Here is an 18,869-nt window from a genome sequence, read left to right as displayed (position 1 = left end):
GGCACTTGTTTGTGATTCACTTATAAGCCAATTTATAACTTATTTGTTTTTTATTATTTGTGGGTCTTATATAAGTTATTTATTTTATTTATCTTTTACTATTTACTTATTGTACTTTTACTTACAAAGGTTTTCAGGGAAAAAAGAAAAAAAGAAAAAGATAAGTTGTTCCAAACTGACACCATTTTTAGCCTTTAATGTCTTTGTTGAAGATCTGGTCGAACACCATTTGAATTATTTCAATACACTTTGCTATATATATATATATATATATATCTTTTAAATTTGTTTTTTTTTTTTTTTTTTTTGAGAAGCTTCTTTTAAACTTGATTTCTTTTGAAAACCAAAGAATAATAATGCATACAGGAAAATATAGTTGTATTATTGATCTGAGTTGCACTTTGTTAGTTTGTTTCGCGTTTTCAGAAAACGCACTTTTGCGATCTTAGCCATGTGAATCCAAAATAGAATCTGAGAGAGAGATTTCTGAAGAGGTCACGAAGATACGGAAATGGAATATAGAAAACTCAAAGATCAGGTACCTTTCTTTTCCTCTTCACTCATGTGGAACCCATATATATACCCATCTATTTAATTTATGGATGAAGTTTTGCTACAAGATTGGTTGCACCCTTGTAGCCAATAGCTACAACTCCAAAAAAAAAAAAGATTATATATTCTGAAAATCTAAATAATTATGTCAAATTTCGTGCCAATTAAATATTATTTACTATTTTATTAATAAACTTAACTTTTTGTGCACTATTTTAGGTTACAAAAACTTAAAAATTTAATTTTTAATTTTTTGGAAATTTTGTAAACATGAAGAATTTAAGAAGAAAATTTAATCTAATGTTGAAAATTCACATCCAATAAAAAGATAGTAAATAAGTTTTAAACCAAATTTTCTCCTTAATTTATATATTTATATTTTTGTGGCAAAAGGATGAAGATGGTGATGGTGAAGTAGATGTCATAGAAAGCCAGAAAGCTCTTTCAGTGACTAATGTGCCCACCTTGGGAGATACCACCATTGACTGGTCCAAATGGAAGCTCAAGTATGATTTTTTTTTTTTTTAAATTTTTTGCAAATTCTAATCAAAACCCAAGTTTTAATTTAGAGAGACTAGCAAGTAAATTATATAAGTTTGTTTGTTTTTGTTATAGGATCATTATGGTAGTTGCATTGACACTTCTTACGAGCTTGCAAATTATACTTATTGTGTGGTCTAAAAGAAATGGCAAGTATGAGTATAGTATTACCACTACAAATTTTATGGTAAGCACAAGAATAATTTTCAGAAAAAAAAAACATCAATCAATGTTTCAAGTGTAATTTATGTGCAACATTCAGTCTGGTAGGTCTCAGGTTCAAATCTTACCTATCAAATGAATAGATATATGTCATTCTTTTAGGTATTCAAATAAATGGGTATTGATTTATTTACTCTTTTCTTGAATTAGGTAGAGAATTTGAAATGTGGGTTATCACTTTTAGCCTTGGCAAGAATATGGAGAAGTGAAGGTGTTACTAAAGATAACAGGTTTTCCTTGTTTGTTTTTATGCTAAGTTTTTATAATACTTGTGATTTAATGTTCTCATTAAGTTGGAATTATCATATTTAGGATAAATTATTCTGTACACTCGATGTACTTCACATAATGGTGGGTCCGATTTGTAGGACCCATGTGTAGAGCTCACTCTGACGTGAGAGGAGGGCATATTGATATTACACCGCATGCACCAAATGATTTCACCATATCTAAGATGAAATGCACATTTTGTTTTATTCAACTATGTTTTTAGTTTGAGTTCACATTCTCATTCCAATCATATCTCTATTTATTTTTTGTTTCTTGTTCTGCCTTTGAACTAGGTTGAGTACAACATTTGATGAAGTTATTGTATACCCCATTCCTGCATTACTTTACCTTGTCAAAAATCTGCTCCAGGTTAGTTGTGGAAATCATTTTTTTATTTTTGGTAGTCACAGTTCCATTGGTATTCTTGCTTGCTGAAGTTTGATTAATGTGTATTCTTCTCTTTTATGTTGCAGTACCACATCCTTCAGCATTTGGATGCCCCGGGTTATCAAATACTTAAAAATCTGAATATTATCAGTACTGGCATTTTGTATAGAATTATACTTAAGAAGAAGTAAGTCCTTACCATCATTTACATTGGATTTTTTCATTTCATCATGGAAAACGTTTGCAAAAGCCCCTTAACAAATACAATGAAGATGGAAGAGTCATAATAATTCATTTAGTTTACATGTCATCTTGTTGATACCCTTAGAAATATTTGATGTTAAGAATGCCCAAATAGGAGAAAGAGATCAAACAAAATTGGTTCCTTTTTTTCTTTTTCTTTGTCTAGTTTATAAATTCAAAAACATATTGGGAATGTGAAATGCATCCATGAGCATGAATATATGTACTGATTCAGCTGCTCTTAGGCTATGTATCTGAGGACGGAGAGTGAAAGATTAAGGAAAAAGGCTAATTTAAACGAATTAAGAATTTAAGCCAAACCAATTCGGACTGCAAAATTTTTATTGAGTTTTGCGTACCAATTATATATTCTTTCAGGTTAAGCAATATGTAATGGGTGGATTTCATTCAACTATGTATTGGGTGCGTCATTACTCAGCTAAAAACAAAGTAAGATTTCTCACACATCTTATTTATGGACTGTTTCAGACTAGTTACTTGTCTTTTGAGTTTTGGAATGTTGACCTTAAAGATACTATTGAAATTGTCAGATGTACAATCCATACTGATAGATGTATGATTCATGTCTATGTTACAGGACAAGATGTAGTCTAGTAATGAATGAAAATATTATTTACTAAATCTAATATCACTTTTATGAAGTGATGATATCTTGGTGCATTTAGCCATGTACTTGAGATGTAGGAATTACTGAACATTATTTCTAACTATATTATTTGTATAATTTTTTCCTGAAATTCAAAATTTTTTATTTTTTTTCTACTTTCAACTAATTGTCTGTGCCTTAGAAGATTACATTGTTTTGGCAGTTCTGATGATGTTTTTCAAACTCCTGTTCAAGGTTGGGTGATGGCCATTGTGAGTTAACCAAAATTTTACACTCTTAATACAACAATGAAGAAAAAAGAAAAACCAGAGGAAAACATTTTATAGCTTAAGTTTCTTGTTATCATAATTGGGGGTGATTTCTTTGCAGGTCATGGCACTTTTAAGTGGTTTTGCAGGAGTGTACACTGAGGTGAGTTTTTTAAGTACACAGTTTGCACTCTAGTTCTTCTGAACTACAATTCATGTCTGTCGTTTAGTCATTTACTCTTTGAATCCTAACCCGACAAAACTTGATCAATGATTGGGTTGAATTTTGTTAATTGACAGATTTTGTAAGACTGATTGAAGTTTTTTAGAGATCCATTGAGTTAAAAAAGTGAAAACTCTCATTAGAGTGATACATTGCTTACGATTTTCATTTTTCACAGACTATAATGAAAAAGCGTCCTTCAAGAAACATAAATGTGCAAAACTTCTGGTTATATATATTTGGTATGGCTTGATCAATGATTGGGTTGAATTTTGTTAATTGACAGATTTTGTAAGACTGATTGAAGTTTTTTAGTGATCCATTGAGTTAAAAAAGTGAAAACTCTCATTAGAGTGATACATTGCTTATGATTTTCATTTTTCACAGGCTATAATGAAAAAGCGTCCTTCAAGAAACATAAATGTGCAAAACTTCTGCTTATATATATTTGGTATGGTTTTTAATGCTGTTGCTATAGTGACCCAAGATTTTGATGCAGTGATGAACAAGTAATTCTAGCTAGGGATGGCAACGGGTCGGATTCGGGTCGGATTTCTTTATATCCGGACCCGACCCGCGGGTCCAACCCCAAAACCCGAACCCGCCCCGTTTAATAAACGGTTTTTTTTTTTTAAATCCAAACCCGCCCCGTCGGGTCCCGTCGGGCCCCGCGGGCTCCGCCAGCCACTTCAGGGCCTTAATCCATGGCCATACAATCTCAAAAAAAAAAAAAAAAAAAAAAAAAAAAAGACTTTCCCTTTCAAACACAGAATCACACAAACACAAACTCACAGATTCGAGACACAATCTTATAAAAAGAAAAAAAGAGTTTCCTTTCAAACACAGAATCACAAACTCAGATTCACAAAATCACAAACACAAACTCACAGATTTGAGAATTGAGAGAGTACATGAACCCAGAATAAAAATGAACCCAAAAATAAAAATTGGAGAACTCGGTCCACCAAGGCTCTATCTCTGATGATCGGCGGTGGTTTCAGCCACCAATTCCACCTCTAGGCCGAAGCTCACGGCCTAAACCTCGCAAATCTCTCTCCGATCTAACCTCCATGCGTCTCCGTGGAAATAGCAACCATCAAGTGATGAGAGTGAAGGTAAGTGTGGGTCGGTGAGTGACTGAGAGTGATGGTGAAGGTGACTGGGTGAGGCCGTGTGGGGTGGCTTGAGAGAAAATGAGACTGAGACAGTTATTGAGGGTGAGGTGAGAGCACAGAGAGGAGGCGGCTTGGAGAGACCTCAGACAAATGAAAAAAAGGATTAAGGTTTGTTATAAGTTATATATATATATAGGTGGGTATTTTAGTAATTTTGTTTTAAGTTTAAACGGGTCGGGTCGGGTCTGGGTTCGGGCCGGGTTTTTTCCAAAACCCAGACCCGCTTCGGGTTTTTTTCTTAAAACCCAAACCCGACCCTATTTGTTATCGGACCGGGTAAAATCCGACCCATTAGGGTCGGGCCGGGCCGGGTACCCGCGGATCGGGCAAAAATTGCCATCCCTAATTCTAGCCTCTCTCTCTCTCTCTCTCTCTTTTTTGGATGCAGTGATGAAGTTCTTCTGTGGATACTCATTTATTACAGTTCTCATGATTCTCAACCAGGCACTAAGGTATCTTAAATATCCAATTTGGCTTAGTAAAATGTAGCTTACTTGCATGCTTTAGCTTTTGCTTAGTCCTAGATTTCTCACTCCCTGTCCTTTAATACAATCTGCTTAAATGGTCTCATGTGCAGTGGCCTTGCTGTATCTATGGTAATGAAGTATACTGACATTATTGTGAAGGTATGTCAGTCAGGGAAATATGAACTTGAATCTTGTAAGACATTAACAGAAATGCATTTATGCGATTTTATATAATGTCCTGGAACTATTCCTTGGCATTTCATAGCGAGAATTCTTTTGCAATCGTCAGTTATTTTTTGGCCCATAAAAGTGAAAAGACATCTGCCATCCTTCATTGATGGTAGAATTTGTGAATATACTGGAATGTAAAAATTTAACCAAGGCCTTTTCTGGCACTAAAAATTCAATGTTTGTCTTTAGGCTCTATTGGAACCCATTTCTGGCCTTTCTGGGTTATTTTGGGTTGTTTTTGTACTTGGTGAAGGCTTAGGTCAGAGCAGTTGGCTTTATTGATCTTAGGATTAACTTTATTGTTGCAAATTTAACATTGATAGTTCTTGCTAAGTACTTGTTGGTCTTTGTATTCTTTGCCCACGTTCAGCCTTAATGAATGGCCAGCACTCTTTTTGAAGGGTGTGAAAGTTGTTACATGACCTGAAGCTATTATTCCTCAAAATTAGTTGTGTACCTGTTGTATGCCCTTTGTGGGCATTGGGTGGCACTCTTTTTGATTATTTAATTAATTTTTACTTATATATATATATATATATATATATTTCCAGCATTTTATGTAGCTAAATTGGTCTTTATAATTGTGTTATTTAAGAGAAGCATACGTTACCATCCTGCTGCAATCATTTTCTGCACTTCGCAATTGAAGTTCCCATTTTTATTAGCTTCCTCATGCTGTGCAGGTGTATTCTACTTCAGTGGCAATGCTTTTCACAGCATTGGTTTCTTCTTATATATTCGGATTTAATCTTTCGCTTGCCTTCATCGCTGGCACAATGTAAGTTACTTCTGGTTACATGGTTCATCTCCCTCCTATATATTCTTTATTCATGTTATGAACAACTTGGTCATTTTTCTGTTGTTCTGGCATGCATTAAAATAATGCTGGGATTGATGAATGATGATGCCATAATTACTTGTTTTTAACAGTAATAACTATTGAAAGCTTGATGGTTGTCATGTTTAATTACTTTATTTCTCTTGCTTCCAGCAATGTAATCCTGTGTGTTTATCAACATGCTGTTGCGAAGTAAGATGACTCCATACCAGCTCTGCCCAAATTTGCTCAGTGTAAAGGTTCTCATCCCTCACCTCAACTCTCCTCTATGATGATTTTCAACAGATTACCATGAAATCAGTAATGTACCTGTATTTTAAAGTTACTATTAATTCAAGATCAGGATTCAAACAATTCTGGTTTACAGTGTTTGCTTCGACCTTTTTTTTTTTTTTTTTTTTGGTGTAAAATTACAATGAAAAGTTTACTCAAATGTTGGTATATGATTTGACAAGCTTCATCTGTAAAACCTGTTTGATCAATTATATCTAAGAATTTTAGGCTTCGGCCTTCATTTTGCTTGTTTTGCCAAACCAACTTGCTGATTGAGTCATGCTTGAGATTTGGTTTTAAGGCAGGGCTGTGAGATGGAAGGCTAAAAGCAATAAAAACTCAAGCAAATCAATGATAACATTCACAATGGATAATATTTACTGACAGCTTGCCTTGCTAAGGTTAAGAAATTGATGACTTTTTTTTTTGGCGGAGTAAGATGTTAAGTCACTTTTATTTATGTATATTGCCAAAATCATCACATATAAGCTGTGCTATAGAAGAGGGGGTTCCTCAAACCGCACCATATCAATAACATAGGATTCAGTAGGCTAATAAAGAAAAGTTTTGCTTTGTTCGACTTTAAATCTTATTTAGGTGAATGCATCTTGTTTAATTAATCTCAAATGCAGTGGCAAAGTGGAAATGAAGTTGAACACAATATATTCAACTATACCTTGGTTGAAGAATAGCTCTTTGAATACTTGAGTGGCAGCTGCAAGGACAAGCAAATTAGTTATGAGTTATGATGATGCATTTCGTGTATTCATTTTAAGAATACAGGAGGTAATGCAATAGAAGTTCCCTACATATGAAAAATACCACAAACTTATCTATAAATTGGTATTAAAAAAATTATAAAAAGTTACTATATATTTTATTATAAAAACTTAAGAATTGACGTGATAATAAATTTAATTAGTATTATTTTTTAAAAAATATGATAAAAATATTAGAATCATTCACATCACTCAAAAAAATTATCAAGAAAGTGTATGTAGACTTCCAACCATGCAAACTTGCTACAGTACTCATTAACTTTGCTCAGAAGGTGAAATTGTGGCTTCCAACTTAGAGCAGGCATATGGTCTTTGTGTTTTAAAATGGGACTATGGGAGGATTGCTTCGTTCAGAAACGTTGAATGAGAAAATACTGTAATTCACTTGTTTTAATAAGAAGTATAAAGATAAAATTTAGATACAGTTCTTTTAATTTTAAGTATTGTAGGTAGCTTTTCATCGAATTCAACCGAATAATATATTACTAAGCAATAAAGCAAAACAACATTATCTTTTGTAAATATTAATAATATTCAACTTTGTAGCTTATTGGTCAATGCAAAAGTAAATTACAACACCTAAACTTTTTTTATGAAAAGTACAACACCTAAGCTAATTGTATTTAAGTTTTAACAAATTATATAGAACTAGTAAGTTGTCTGTGTGATGCACAGACAATTTTATGATATTTTATGTAAAATAGTTCTGGAGAATGCTGTATATATATTATAAAGAAAATGTAAATTAAATTAGATCAAAGAAACATGTACATGTTGGGATATTAAAAATTAGTTTAGTAGTTTCACTACACATTTGTAGCCTTCTCAATGTAAGACTAATTTTTTAAGAAAATCATGAAACCAAAATTAAATACTAAAGAGCAATAAGACCATGAAAATCAATTATTTTGTGTTGTGTTCACAGATTGCATACCATGAAATGAAAGTTTACCCAACTCTCTCACTGTCTTCCATTCATCGATAGTATGATATTAAGACATGGTATGAGCAAGTGTGTATGCATGTGTCTTGTAAATGATTTAAAACCATAGTAGAATATGACTTTATATTGCACACCAAATATTCTCTCCACTTTTGTACCAAAAAGAAAAAAAATTATCCAACCAAATTACCCAAGCCTATATCATATTTAAGCCCCTAATTTAAAGAGAAAAAAGAAAAGAAAAATTACTTATAGGGGGTTTCAGTGGCTTGATGGTGGTGGGCAGCTAGTATGACCGAGGTGGAGGCCCCTCAGATTCCTCTTCCACTCTCTTACAAATGCTTTGTCAATCTCAGGTCTTTTATTTGGGTAATACTGAAATATTTCATTTCATTTAACAATCTACAACATTTTTGTGTCTCTCTATCTCTCCCTAGATTCTTATGTGGTTAGTTATTACTATCAGTCTTTAATTATCTTTATTTTTGCTTTTGTTTTTAATACTTAAAATGTTAAATGCAAAATTAGAGCACTGTATGGCAGGATCTCATTCACTCCTATATGAGGTTTTTGCTTTTATATATACTAGTCGAAGACCTACGCGATATGTGAGAAATTTTGATATGATTTTTTTTATTGGATAATTATTGAATTAATATATTAGATTGTATATTATTAAAAATTCAATATGTGCTATTTGTATGTTTTAAATTAGAAATTTTTTGTAGTGTAACAAAATATATTTTGTAGTCAAGTATTATATATAGTGAGATATGTATGAAAACACAATGCAATAATTTTATTTTTAAAAAAAATTGATAGTGTGAGAACTATTAGACCAAGTTGTAACTATGTATACTTTGTTTATTACTATATACAGATGAATGAGATTTAACTCTTATAGATATATTTTTCTCAAAAACTTAGATCCACGTCTATTTCTTCCGCACAATTGAAACTAATTGAAAAAGTAAATAAAGATAATTATGCAATAGATCGTTATCAATAAATCATATATTATAAAGTGGAAATATAAAATAAAATAAAATGCAAAAAGAAAAAGTTCCTTAAGTATCTATACATTAAAACATTAATAGCATAATGATGATATATAGTAAATTATATTTTCTTTTCTTTTCTTTTTGACATTTTTAGTAAAGGTGATCAACTAAGCAAAGTAAAAGCTTATCAAGAAAGTTCAGATTAACTAAAAATTTGATGGTGGAGGTGCTAATTTGTTATAAAATTACCAAAATAAAAATAACAAATAGATTTGAGAAAAACATATAAGATTTCTAAAAGAAATTTTACCAAACACATGGGATGCAACAAAATTACTTTCCTGAATATTTTTTTACTTTTTTGATACTCTACAAATAAAAAAAGTTTATTCACTTTTTGTCATAGTATAGACTATAAAGTGATTACAAAATAACAAAAAGTCAAGGAACTTATAGTAAAAGGCTTTCTATACAAATTTCCAGTAGAAAGGAGACTAATAGGCCTTTCACTTTCATCAAGACAGAGGGGATTATGAAAGACCATACATCTTTTGCCTACCCTTTTCTCTTTCTCAAATTCACATTACCAAAGATGTATATGAAGCTAAAAACATTGTGAATACATTTCTGTTCAGTGGAAGTCCATTGGTAGGCACATTTAAATTCATAGCCATGTATATTTTGTTTTGATATATACTTAAATTTCTATTTAAAAAAAAAAAAAAAAAAAAACTACATATTAACCCAAACCAAAATTCAACCAAAGCTATAAGGGTGATTTGTGATAGCAAATTTAAAAAATACAACACAAAAAAAATAAATAAATAAAACCATCAACTTAAATTAGAGTTATAAGAAAGAACAAAAATCATGCGAGAGAGAGAGAGAGAGAGAGAGAGGGTACTTACAATTTTTGTGTGGAAAAAATTATGAATTGAATCGAATAAATGATATCAAATTTATACAAAATAACATAGGGAGAAGAAGAGTTAAAATATAAGAAAGGGGAAATGGTGAAGAAAGTTTAACGGTAAAGTAAAGAGTAGTAGGGAGATAAAGAGGCAAAGAGGGAGGGGAAAGGTTGGAGGAAGAGAAGAAGACTTTTTACTTTATTTTATTTATTTTTATTTTTATTTTTAGAATAGGAAGATGAAAAGTTTAAATATTCAATTACTTGAAATTAGAAAGAAGAAAACGAAAAGTTGAAATTAATTTGAATAGCTGAATATAGTTAAATATTTGCATCTAATGAATAGTAACGTTTGTAATGAATAGTAAATATGCGCATATACCCACTAAATGATAATGAATTATTCAATTTTAACAATTATTTGAAATTAGAAAGAAGAAAATAATGAGGGGTGAAACAAAAATTTTGCCTACCTTGGATTTGAGTTGGTGACTTTAATGAAATTCTAAGGGGGCATGAGAAACTTGGAGGGGCTCTAAGGAGGGAATCAGAGATGAGAGGTTTCCGTGATATGGTGGATGAGTGTAAGCTGGTAGACTTGGGTTATGTTGGGCATAAATTCACATGGCGAGGCAGACGATTAGGAGGTGTAGTGCTAGAAAGGCTAGACTGAGCTTTCGCTAATACTTCTTGGCTGGAACTGAACCAAGCAACTCGGGTGCAACATTTTAGAGCCCATTCTTCTGATCATAACCCGATTATTATTAGCCTGAAAGGTATCATAGCTTGCCAGAATAAACCATTCCGGTTTGAGCAAATGTGGTTGAAGGAGGAAGGGTGTGGGGACACGGTCAAAGCAATGTGGGAAACTAATTCGGACATTAGTACCATGCTCGTGGTGTCACAAAAATTCAAGAATTGTGGGGTGAGCTTAACAGAATAGAGTAGACCCTCTTTTGGTAGTATAAGATGTCAATTGGAGGAAAAAACTAAGGAGTTGATCAAGGCTGAATGGGCAGCAGCTACTGGGTCCGATACAACCACTGTGAGTGTCGTACAACTGGAGGTAAATGAGCTCTTGGAAAAGGAGAGCTTGATGTGGCCGTAGAGGCAAGATCTCTATTTCTTAAGTTGAGTGATCATAACACCCGTTACTTCCATAACAGGGCTTTGCATAGATACAAGAGGAATAGAATTAAGGGACTGAAAAATAGTGATAATGAGTGGTGCACTTTGGACAGCCAAGTTGCGGAGATTGTGATCAGCTTTTATGTGTCCTTGTTCACTTCATCGCATCCTACTAACATACACTAGGTCTTGGAAGCAGTTGAACCTAAGGTAACTTCGGATATGAACCAGGAGCTTATTAAAGATTTCACTAGGGAGGAAGTTGATCTTGCCTTAAAACACATGGAACCTTTAACGGCACCGGGCCCGGATGTTATGCCTCCTATTTTTTTCCAATCTTTTTGGCCTGTGATGGGTGATGATGTTACTTATGCTGTGTTTGACTATCTTAATAATTGTCATATCCCACATGATCTTAATCATACTTTTGTGACCCTCATCCCTAAAGTGAAGAGCCCTGAGTTTATTTCTGAATTTTGACCAATTAGTTTATGTAATGTAATTTACAAATTGATGTCTAAAGTTCTAGCCAACCGCTTAAAGAAGGTGCTGCCCTTTATTGTTTCTGAAAATCAGAGTGCCTTCCAGGCTGGAAAGGTTATTACTGATAATATTTTGATGGCCTTTGAAACTCTCCACTATATGATGCATCACCAATCGGGAAAAACAAGTTTTATGGCTCTTAAACTCGATATGAGTAAGGTTTATGATCGAGTGGAATGGGGCTTTATGGAAGGATTATTAAGGAAGATGAGATTTCATGAGAAATGGGTTGCTTTGATGATGGAGTGTATTACCACTATTTCTTACTCCATTTTAATTAATGGGGAACCTATAGGTACCATTCACCCTACTAGAGGTATTAGACAGGGTGATCCTCTCTCACCTTACCTCTTTATCCTCTGCACTGAAGGTCTCCATGGATTAATGAAACAAGCTGTGCTATCTGGGAATATTAGGGGCATTTCCATTTGTAGAAATTGCCCAAGACTAACCCACCTGTTTTTTGTAGATGATAGTCTCTTGTTTTGCAGGGCCTCTATCCAAGAATGTTAGCATATTCTAAACATCCTCTTGACTTATGAGAGGGCATTTGGGCAGCAGCTAAATAGAGATAAAACAACTCTATTTTTTAGCAAAAATGTTCCACAAGGGATGCAAGATGTTATTATTTCCTTGCTAGGTGTACTTGAGATCAAGCAATATGAGAAGTATTTGGGTCTTCCCTCCTTTGTGGGTTGAAGCAAGAAGGCTAGCCTTCTCTATATAAGAGAGCGAGTGTGGTCCAAAATTAGAGATTGGAAGGGGAAACGCCTTTCTCAAGCTGGTAGGGAGATTCCTTTGAAGGTGGTGATCCAAGCCATCCCAGCATATTCTATGAGTTGTTTCAAACTCCCCAACGCTTTATGCAATGAGATTGAGATTATGATTCGTAAATTTTGGTGGGGTCAAAGGGGTGAAAGAAGGAGGTGCATTGGGTGAAATGGAGTAAGCTTTGTAGGCCAAAAAATGAAGGTGGTATGGGTTTTCGGGAGCTACAAAAATTTAATGATGCTTTGTTAGCCAAACAAGTGTGGAGATTGGCAAAAAAGGAGGACACTTTATTTTTTAGATTCTTTAAAGAAAAATTTTTCCCACATGAATCAATTTTTGATGCCAAGGTTAAAAATGAATCCTATGCTTGGAGGAGCATAATAAAAGGGCATGAAGTCATTATAAGGGGTATGAGGCGGAGGATTGGTGATGGGTCTTCAGTTTGGATTTACCAAGACAGTTTGTTACCAATAGCCGAGAATGGTAGAGTCAGCTCTCCCATTTCGAACAATAATCCAGATGCTTTGGTGGCTTCGTTGATTGATCAAGACCAGTGCAATTGGAGAGACGCTGAGGTTGACAGAATATTCTTGCCAAGGGAAGCGTCTATTATTAAAGCTATTCCACTAAGCTTTTCTAGTAGTTGTGACAAGATATTCTGGCCAAGGAATCACGATGGGGTCTATACTATTAAGTCAGGTTATAAATTGCTCATGGAAATGGAGAATGTGAGTGAAATAGATCCTAACTCAATTTCTATGGGAGTGATGAAGAGCACATGGAATAGAATTTGGTAGGTGGAGGTACCAAACCGAATCCATCTGCTCATGTGGCATGCTGGGAACGATTCCTTACCTTCCAGAGCTAACCTGTTCCGTCGTAAGCTGTTGACAGAGAACACATGCCTCTAGTGCAAGACGGGTCTTGAGGATGCACTACATGCTCTCTGGAAGTGTCCTCAATTAGCCACAGTATGGCAGGTTTATTTTGCTGATTTGATTGAAGCCACTAACTCTATTTCTAGCTTTCCAGATGTTATTTAGCTTGCATAATAGGACTTATCCTGTTTTGCTTTATTTGCTTGGACGTCATCCTTGATTTGGATGTGTAGGAATAAGTTACGTATGCAGGAAGACATGGCTCTATTAACTAAGATTTGTTCCATGGCTCATGAGGCTCTCCTGGAATACAATCAACTTCGGCCCACTCATGAGGAGCTCCCACGAACAGCTAGATCCGTAAGGTGGTGTCCTCCACTGGCAGGTTTGCTCAAAGTTAATTTTGATGGGGCCCTTTTTGCTGAAGAAAACATTGTTGGTCTAGGTATTATAATCCGTAATGAAAGCGGATTGGTAATGGCTGCTCTGACACAATAGATTCCACTACCTGCTTCGGTAGAGATGGTGGAAGTGCTAGCAACGCGCCGAGCTCTCTGGTTTGCAAAGGAGTTGGGTTTTCACAGCTTGATAGTTGAAGGTGACTCATAAATTATTATTAACTCCATTAATGGCGACAATATGGCTCAATATGAGTTTGGGCATATTTTACAAGACATTAAGTTTCTTTGTTCTTTTTTTAGTTGTATTTCTTTTTCACCATATTAGGAGGCAAGATAACTGTTTGGCCCATAAACTTGCCAGAAGAGCTGTGCCTAATCCGTTGGATGTTTGGATGGAGTCTGTTCCTCTAGACACGATTGATGTCTACAATTTTGACCTTCAGTTCATTACTTAATAATATTCCCAAAGGATAGGGGTTTCTTAAAAAAAAAAAAAAAAAATGAAGAAGAAAATGAAAAGTTGGAATCAATTTGGGTAGCTGAATAGTCAAATATTTGCATTTAAAACAAATGAATAGTAACATGTTGAATAGTAATGGAATGCATTAATAGGTTTGTCCATTAACTATATTTAATTATTTTATATAAAATAAAATAGAAAAATCATAAAGGAAATTTAAAAAAAAGGATAAGGTGGCTGATGAGGTGGCTCAACAGGAGTACAACAACGTTAAATTCGACATCTCAACTTTTAGACATATATATAGATATAGACTAGTTGGAAACCCGTGCAATGCACGGGAAAACTTTACCTAAAAGTATGTTAGTCTCAAGCTTTGCATAAAAAGTATAATTAAATTATATTGGTCTCAAACTAAAACAATAAATACTACAAGTATGAACGGTTGGATTTAATTAGGAGAGGAAGAGGAAAGAAAGGAGGAGAGAGAGAGAGAGAGAGGCATTAAAGAGCTTACATGAGAAGTTGAAAATAATGGAGAGAGGAAGTCAGGGGTGTTATGGAAGCTGAGGTGAAAACTATGGAAGCACTAAAAGACCAATATAAAAAGAGTGAAAATAAAATAATTTTGTTTATTAATGGAAAGAAAATTGTTAGGACATATGTGAATCATGTTAGGAACATATGTCAATATAAAATTGACTAATCCTTTGACAAAATGCACTTTACTTGTAATTGGGTAGATCTAGGATGTGTTTAATGCTTCAAGGAACAAGGTTTCAAGTTCAAGTGTTAAAACCATACAAGTCTGTTCAAGAAACAAGTAAAAAAGTGTTGGATTTTAAAGTTCAACAGCTAACTTGACAGCTAGTATCTATCGAGGTTTAAATGGCTGTTTAAGCTCGATGCTCGACAGCTGCTCGATAGATGAGGTTTAAGAAAATTATATTTTTAGTTTTGATTTTTATCCAATCTGCATATAGATGTTTAGACTTTCTTTTCTCACAACTCTAAATATATATAAGGATTGTTTTAAGGGTCGTCATAGCTGATGCACCTCAACGTAAAAGTTTTTTGTAAGCATATTGTGAACCGGAGACATATGCCCTAGTTCATCTTTCTATTCAAGAAGCTGCTGTGTTTGTACACCATAGCGTTTTGTAACTAAGAAGTTTCCTGATCTTCATCGTGTGGATGAACTAAAGAACTTTGTAGCCAACATCTTTCTCAAGTTGGTGTGTAAGTCGGGTACTGGGATAAGCGCATTGAATTGGTTAGTCACGTACTGGGAGCCGTGCATTGAAAGGAGAGATTGCTATTATAGAACAAGTCCAATTGGGTATTGAGATAAGAGTTCAACTGTAGGTTGGTATAAGGTACAGGGATTCCTTTACTTGTGGCCGCTTGTTGTGATAATAATGAATTTTCGGAAGTGGTGACCTTAAAATCACCTGGTAGGGTTTTTGCCGTATAGGTTTTCCCCATTTATAAACAAATCACGTGTCAATTTATTTTCTGCTGCATTTTAACTTAATTGGTGATTTGTTTGTACTACCACACTTATTGTATGCTAATTGAATTAATTAATTAACTTAATTAATTAATTGGTTAATTCATCACAAGGAATTAATACATTCTTGGCCTATAAAAAATAATGATATGGTCACTGATATGACTCAACAGAAGTAGCAACACAAGTACTATGCTTCAACTTTTAAATATGTATAAATATAGATATAGATTTAGATAAGTTAATGTTTATAAATTTTTTTTTTTTTGAAGCGAGTCAATGTTTATGATTAATAAAAGAGTTTCTCAATGGGTCCTTTTGGATTGAGCTTATTGTTGTTGAAACTGAAAACTGAAAACTAAAAGTACTGTAGCAAAATAATTTTTAAATGTGTGAATAGTATCGTGGGACCCATTTTTAATATTTTTAATGTGTAAAAAGTACATGAACAGTACGTGAACAGTGAACCCATGTGAGGTTACTGTTCACGTGCAGAAAAAAAAAATGTGGAACTGAAAACGCAAGAATAAACACTCCCCAAACGCTCACAATATCTCAAGAGATTCACTGACAATAATAATATTCTTTGAATTTATCTTCTAATATTTTGAAATGCAAAGTAGAACACGGATAGGAGATCCCTCGCCACAGACCATCTTCAACCACCACTCAAAAACAGATTCGATTGCATGCCAGTGACCTAGGTTGACTCACTCAAGACCGTTTACACGCTAGCTAACCTACTGTCCTTGTTCGAGTGTGTCACTTGCAACAAATGAAACCTCCCTGCGACTAGAGACCCAGTCTGCTATATTAGGGTTCGGGTGTATGTGTTCGTTTCTTAAAGAAAAAAAAAAAAAAATTGTAGCACACTTCCATCCAAGACATGAGACATCACACAAGATGAATCATCCCAATATTACTTTATTATTATTATTATTATTATTATTTGTAAAGGAATCCCAATATTACTTTGAGAATGTGACAGTTTTTAGACCCCTTAAACAATTGATTAAACCTAGGTAATTAGCCAAGTTGTTACTTAGTCCAATTAAACAAGTCTAGGTTATCACAATAATAAAGATCAAATCATGCAAAGCAGTGGAAAATAAATAAGACAATGATATGATTATTTAGAAAACCAAACCGGTAAAAACCTGGGAAGGATTTGACCTAGCTATCCTCAAGGTAAACTTGAATCCACTATCTTGAAAGAATCGAAGTTCATACAAAAGGACTTACAAGCATCCCCGCTCGACTTCCTAATGCTACCAACCAGTAGAACTTACTGACACGACCACGTGCAAACTCCGAATCCACGGACTCATTTTTTCTTGGATTCCCACCAGCTACAAGCACCCCCGCTTGTGTATTCTTTAAGCTTTAATGGCAGCAACTGTTTTGATCATCAAGGTGTAGAGAATATCTCCTCCTTGAAAACCCTAAGTTTGTGTAAAGGAAAGCTCCTCTAGATCTCACAAGAGATTTACACAAACCGCAATATAAGCAACACTAAAACGTGGCTAAAGTTTGCCTTTTATACTTAGGACAAATAAGAAACCCTAAAAATGTTTTAAAACAACTAGGGCTGAGTTGGAAAATTCTGCAGAAAAGCAATCTGCCCGAGCTTCGATCGGTCGAGCCTAAGCTTCGATCGATCGAGCCAGGCCGAAAGCCACAGTGCTTTCTGCTTTACACTCGATTCCAACTTTACATTGACATACAACTTTGAGCTAGCTTTAAATACTTCTAAACACATTGTTTTGATCATGGTTTGCCAACAATACAAATTAGAGTTCTAAATACATAAAGTCCTACACTTTAGAACCTAACAGAATGATAATGCACGTATCACAGACTTCATAGTCTTCTCTGGACATTATTCAAGTGGTACAATAAGCACAAATGCAAGAATCCCCAACACCCTATTAAGCTATGGGGATCCTGGTAACAAAAGAATAAATATTAGAGTCCAAGTCTTCCTTTCAATACATGCCTTCTAAAACCTGGAATATGAACATTCAAGATGTAATCCTCCCAGTTTATGCTGCCTATGTTGAATCCAAAGTCCCTCATCTCTTCCAATGACATGCCTTCCATCAGTTTCTGGGTATTGTGATTGTCAAACCTGGTAGCAAATCATTTGTAACCGTAGCTCAACAAATCATTCGCAAGTAATAACTAGAGAAAAGCAACAATGTTATGGGCCTAATTATAACATTAGTGAAATAAGCAGAAAGAATTTTGAGCAAACACACAAAGTGATGTATGGATTGCAATCACCTTGGATTTTCTAAAGACTAGTTATGTCTATAACTAGTTTTATTCTGATTTAAGATCAATAACAATCAATTGTGCCTTTGATTTGGATGGTGGTTTTAGAGTACAGTTTATAGAAACCTATTGTTTTTGTTAAGTCACGCCCATGATAGGTGAAGTTTAGAAAATTACTTACTGATTTTGAAATTTCACATTGATTATAAGAATATTAAAGATGTGCACTAATTTGATCAAAGATGGTAATCCCATTATTGAAAAGGAAAAGTAAGGAGGTGTGCCAATCCCGATAAATGAGGCGGTGGTGTAGCTAAATTTTGTGTGTGAGGCTTAGGAGCAAAGTTTAATTTTGCCTTGTGCCAATCTCATATTGCAAAATTTTGTCTTGTAAAGACTAAGCTTTGTCTAGACTCTACTGTTTTAATGTGAAGATATCAATATCTTTGGGTGTTTAATTAGGGGAGTTTATGTTTGAGATTTCATTTGTGAGAGTTTATTTATAGTTGTAATACCTATTTTTGATAATCAATTTTGGTTGGTATTGTCCGTAGATGTAAGCTTGGAGAGGAGGTTATTCCTACTTCTGTAGATAATGTGTATAGTATTTTAATGTCATGTACGTGGACAAATGCTCTATATAGTATGCAATTGAGAAATAAATTGGAGACATACAAGCCAAGTTTCAAAAGAAGCTTTATACTATTTACCCTGGTTAATTCATTCATTTATGAAAATTTACTACTAATAATGTGCCAATTCTTGTGACGATTTAAAAATTTTGAAAAGTCCTAAGCATTTGTATGATTCTTGCTTAGGTGACTTGAGTAATTTATTTGTAGTTGGCCTTGAAACCTCCCCATTATTCACTTATTTATTGTTATAGTTTTTTTTTAGCCCTAGTTCCAACATCTTATTGTCAAATGCTGAAATGAATGAATTAGAGTCACAATAATATGTGTGGTGTGAGGATT

General features: G+C 34.0%; 1 protein-coding gene and 1 pseudogene across 1 annotated transcript in view; one reads left to right on the top strand and one right to left on the bottom strand.

Annotated features, from left to right (window-relative positions):
* Window positions 1-511: 511 nt before the first annotated feature.
* Window positions 512-6,417, top strand: LOC126728548 (CMP-sialic acid transporter 2-like; annotated as a pseudogene).
* A 10,784-nt stretch (window positions 6,418-17,201) lies between these two features.
* Window positions 17,202-18,869, bottom strand: part of LOC126726676 (fatty acyl-CoA reductase 2, chloroplastic-like) — an 8,817-nt gene continuing 7,149 nt past the window's right edge. The window contains exon 9 of the mRNA XM_050432004.1: window positions 17,202-17,749. Within this exon, the coding sequence (XP_050287961.1) occupies window positions 17,587-17,749 (163 nt within the window). The 3' untranslated portion in view covers window positions 17,202-17,586. The remainder of the gene's footprint in view (window positions 17,750-18,869) is intronic.

The sequence above is a fragment of the Quercus robur genome, chromosome 5 (assembly GCF_932294415.1).
Source record: "Quercus robur chromosome 5, dhQueRobu3.1, whole genome shotgun sequence".
Classification (NCBI taxonomy): Eukaryota; Viridiplantae; Streptophyta; class Magnoliopsida; order Fagales; family Fagaceae; genus Quercus; species Quercus robur.
The sequence above is the reverse complement of the archived record's forward strand: the minus strand, read 5'-3'. Positions and strand labels throughout refer to the sequence as shown.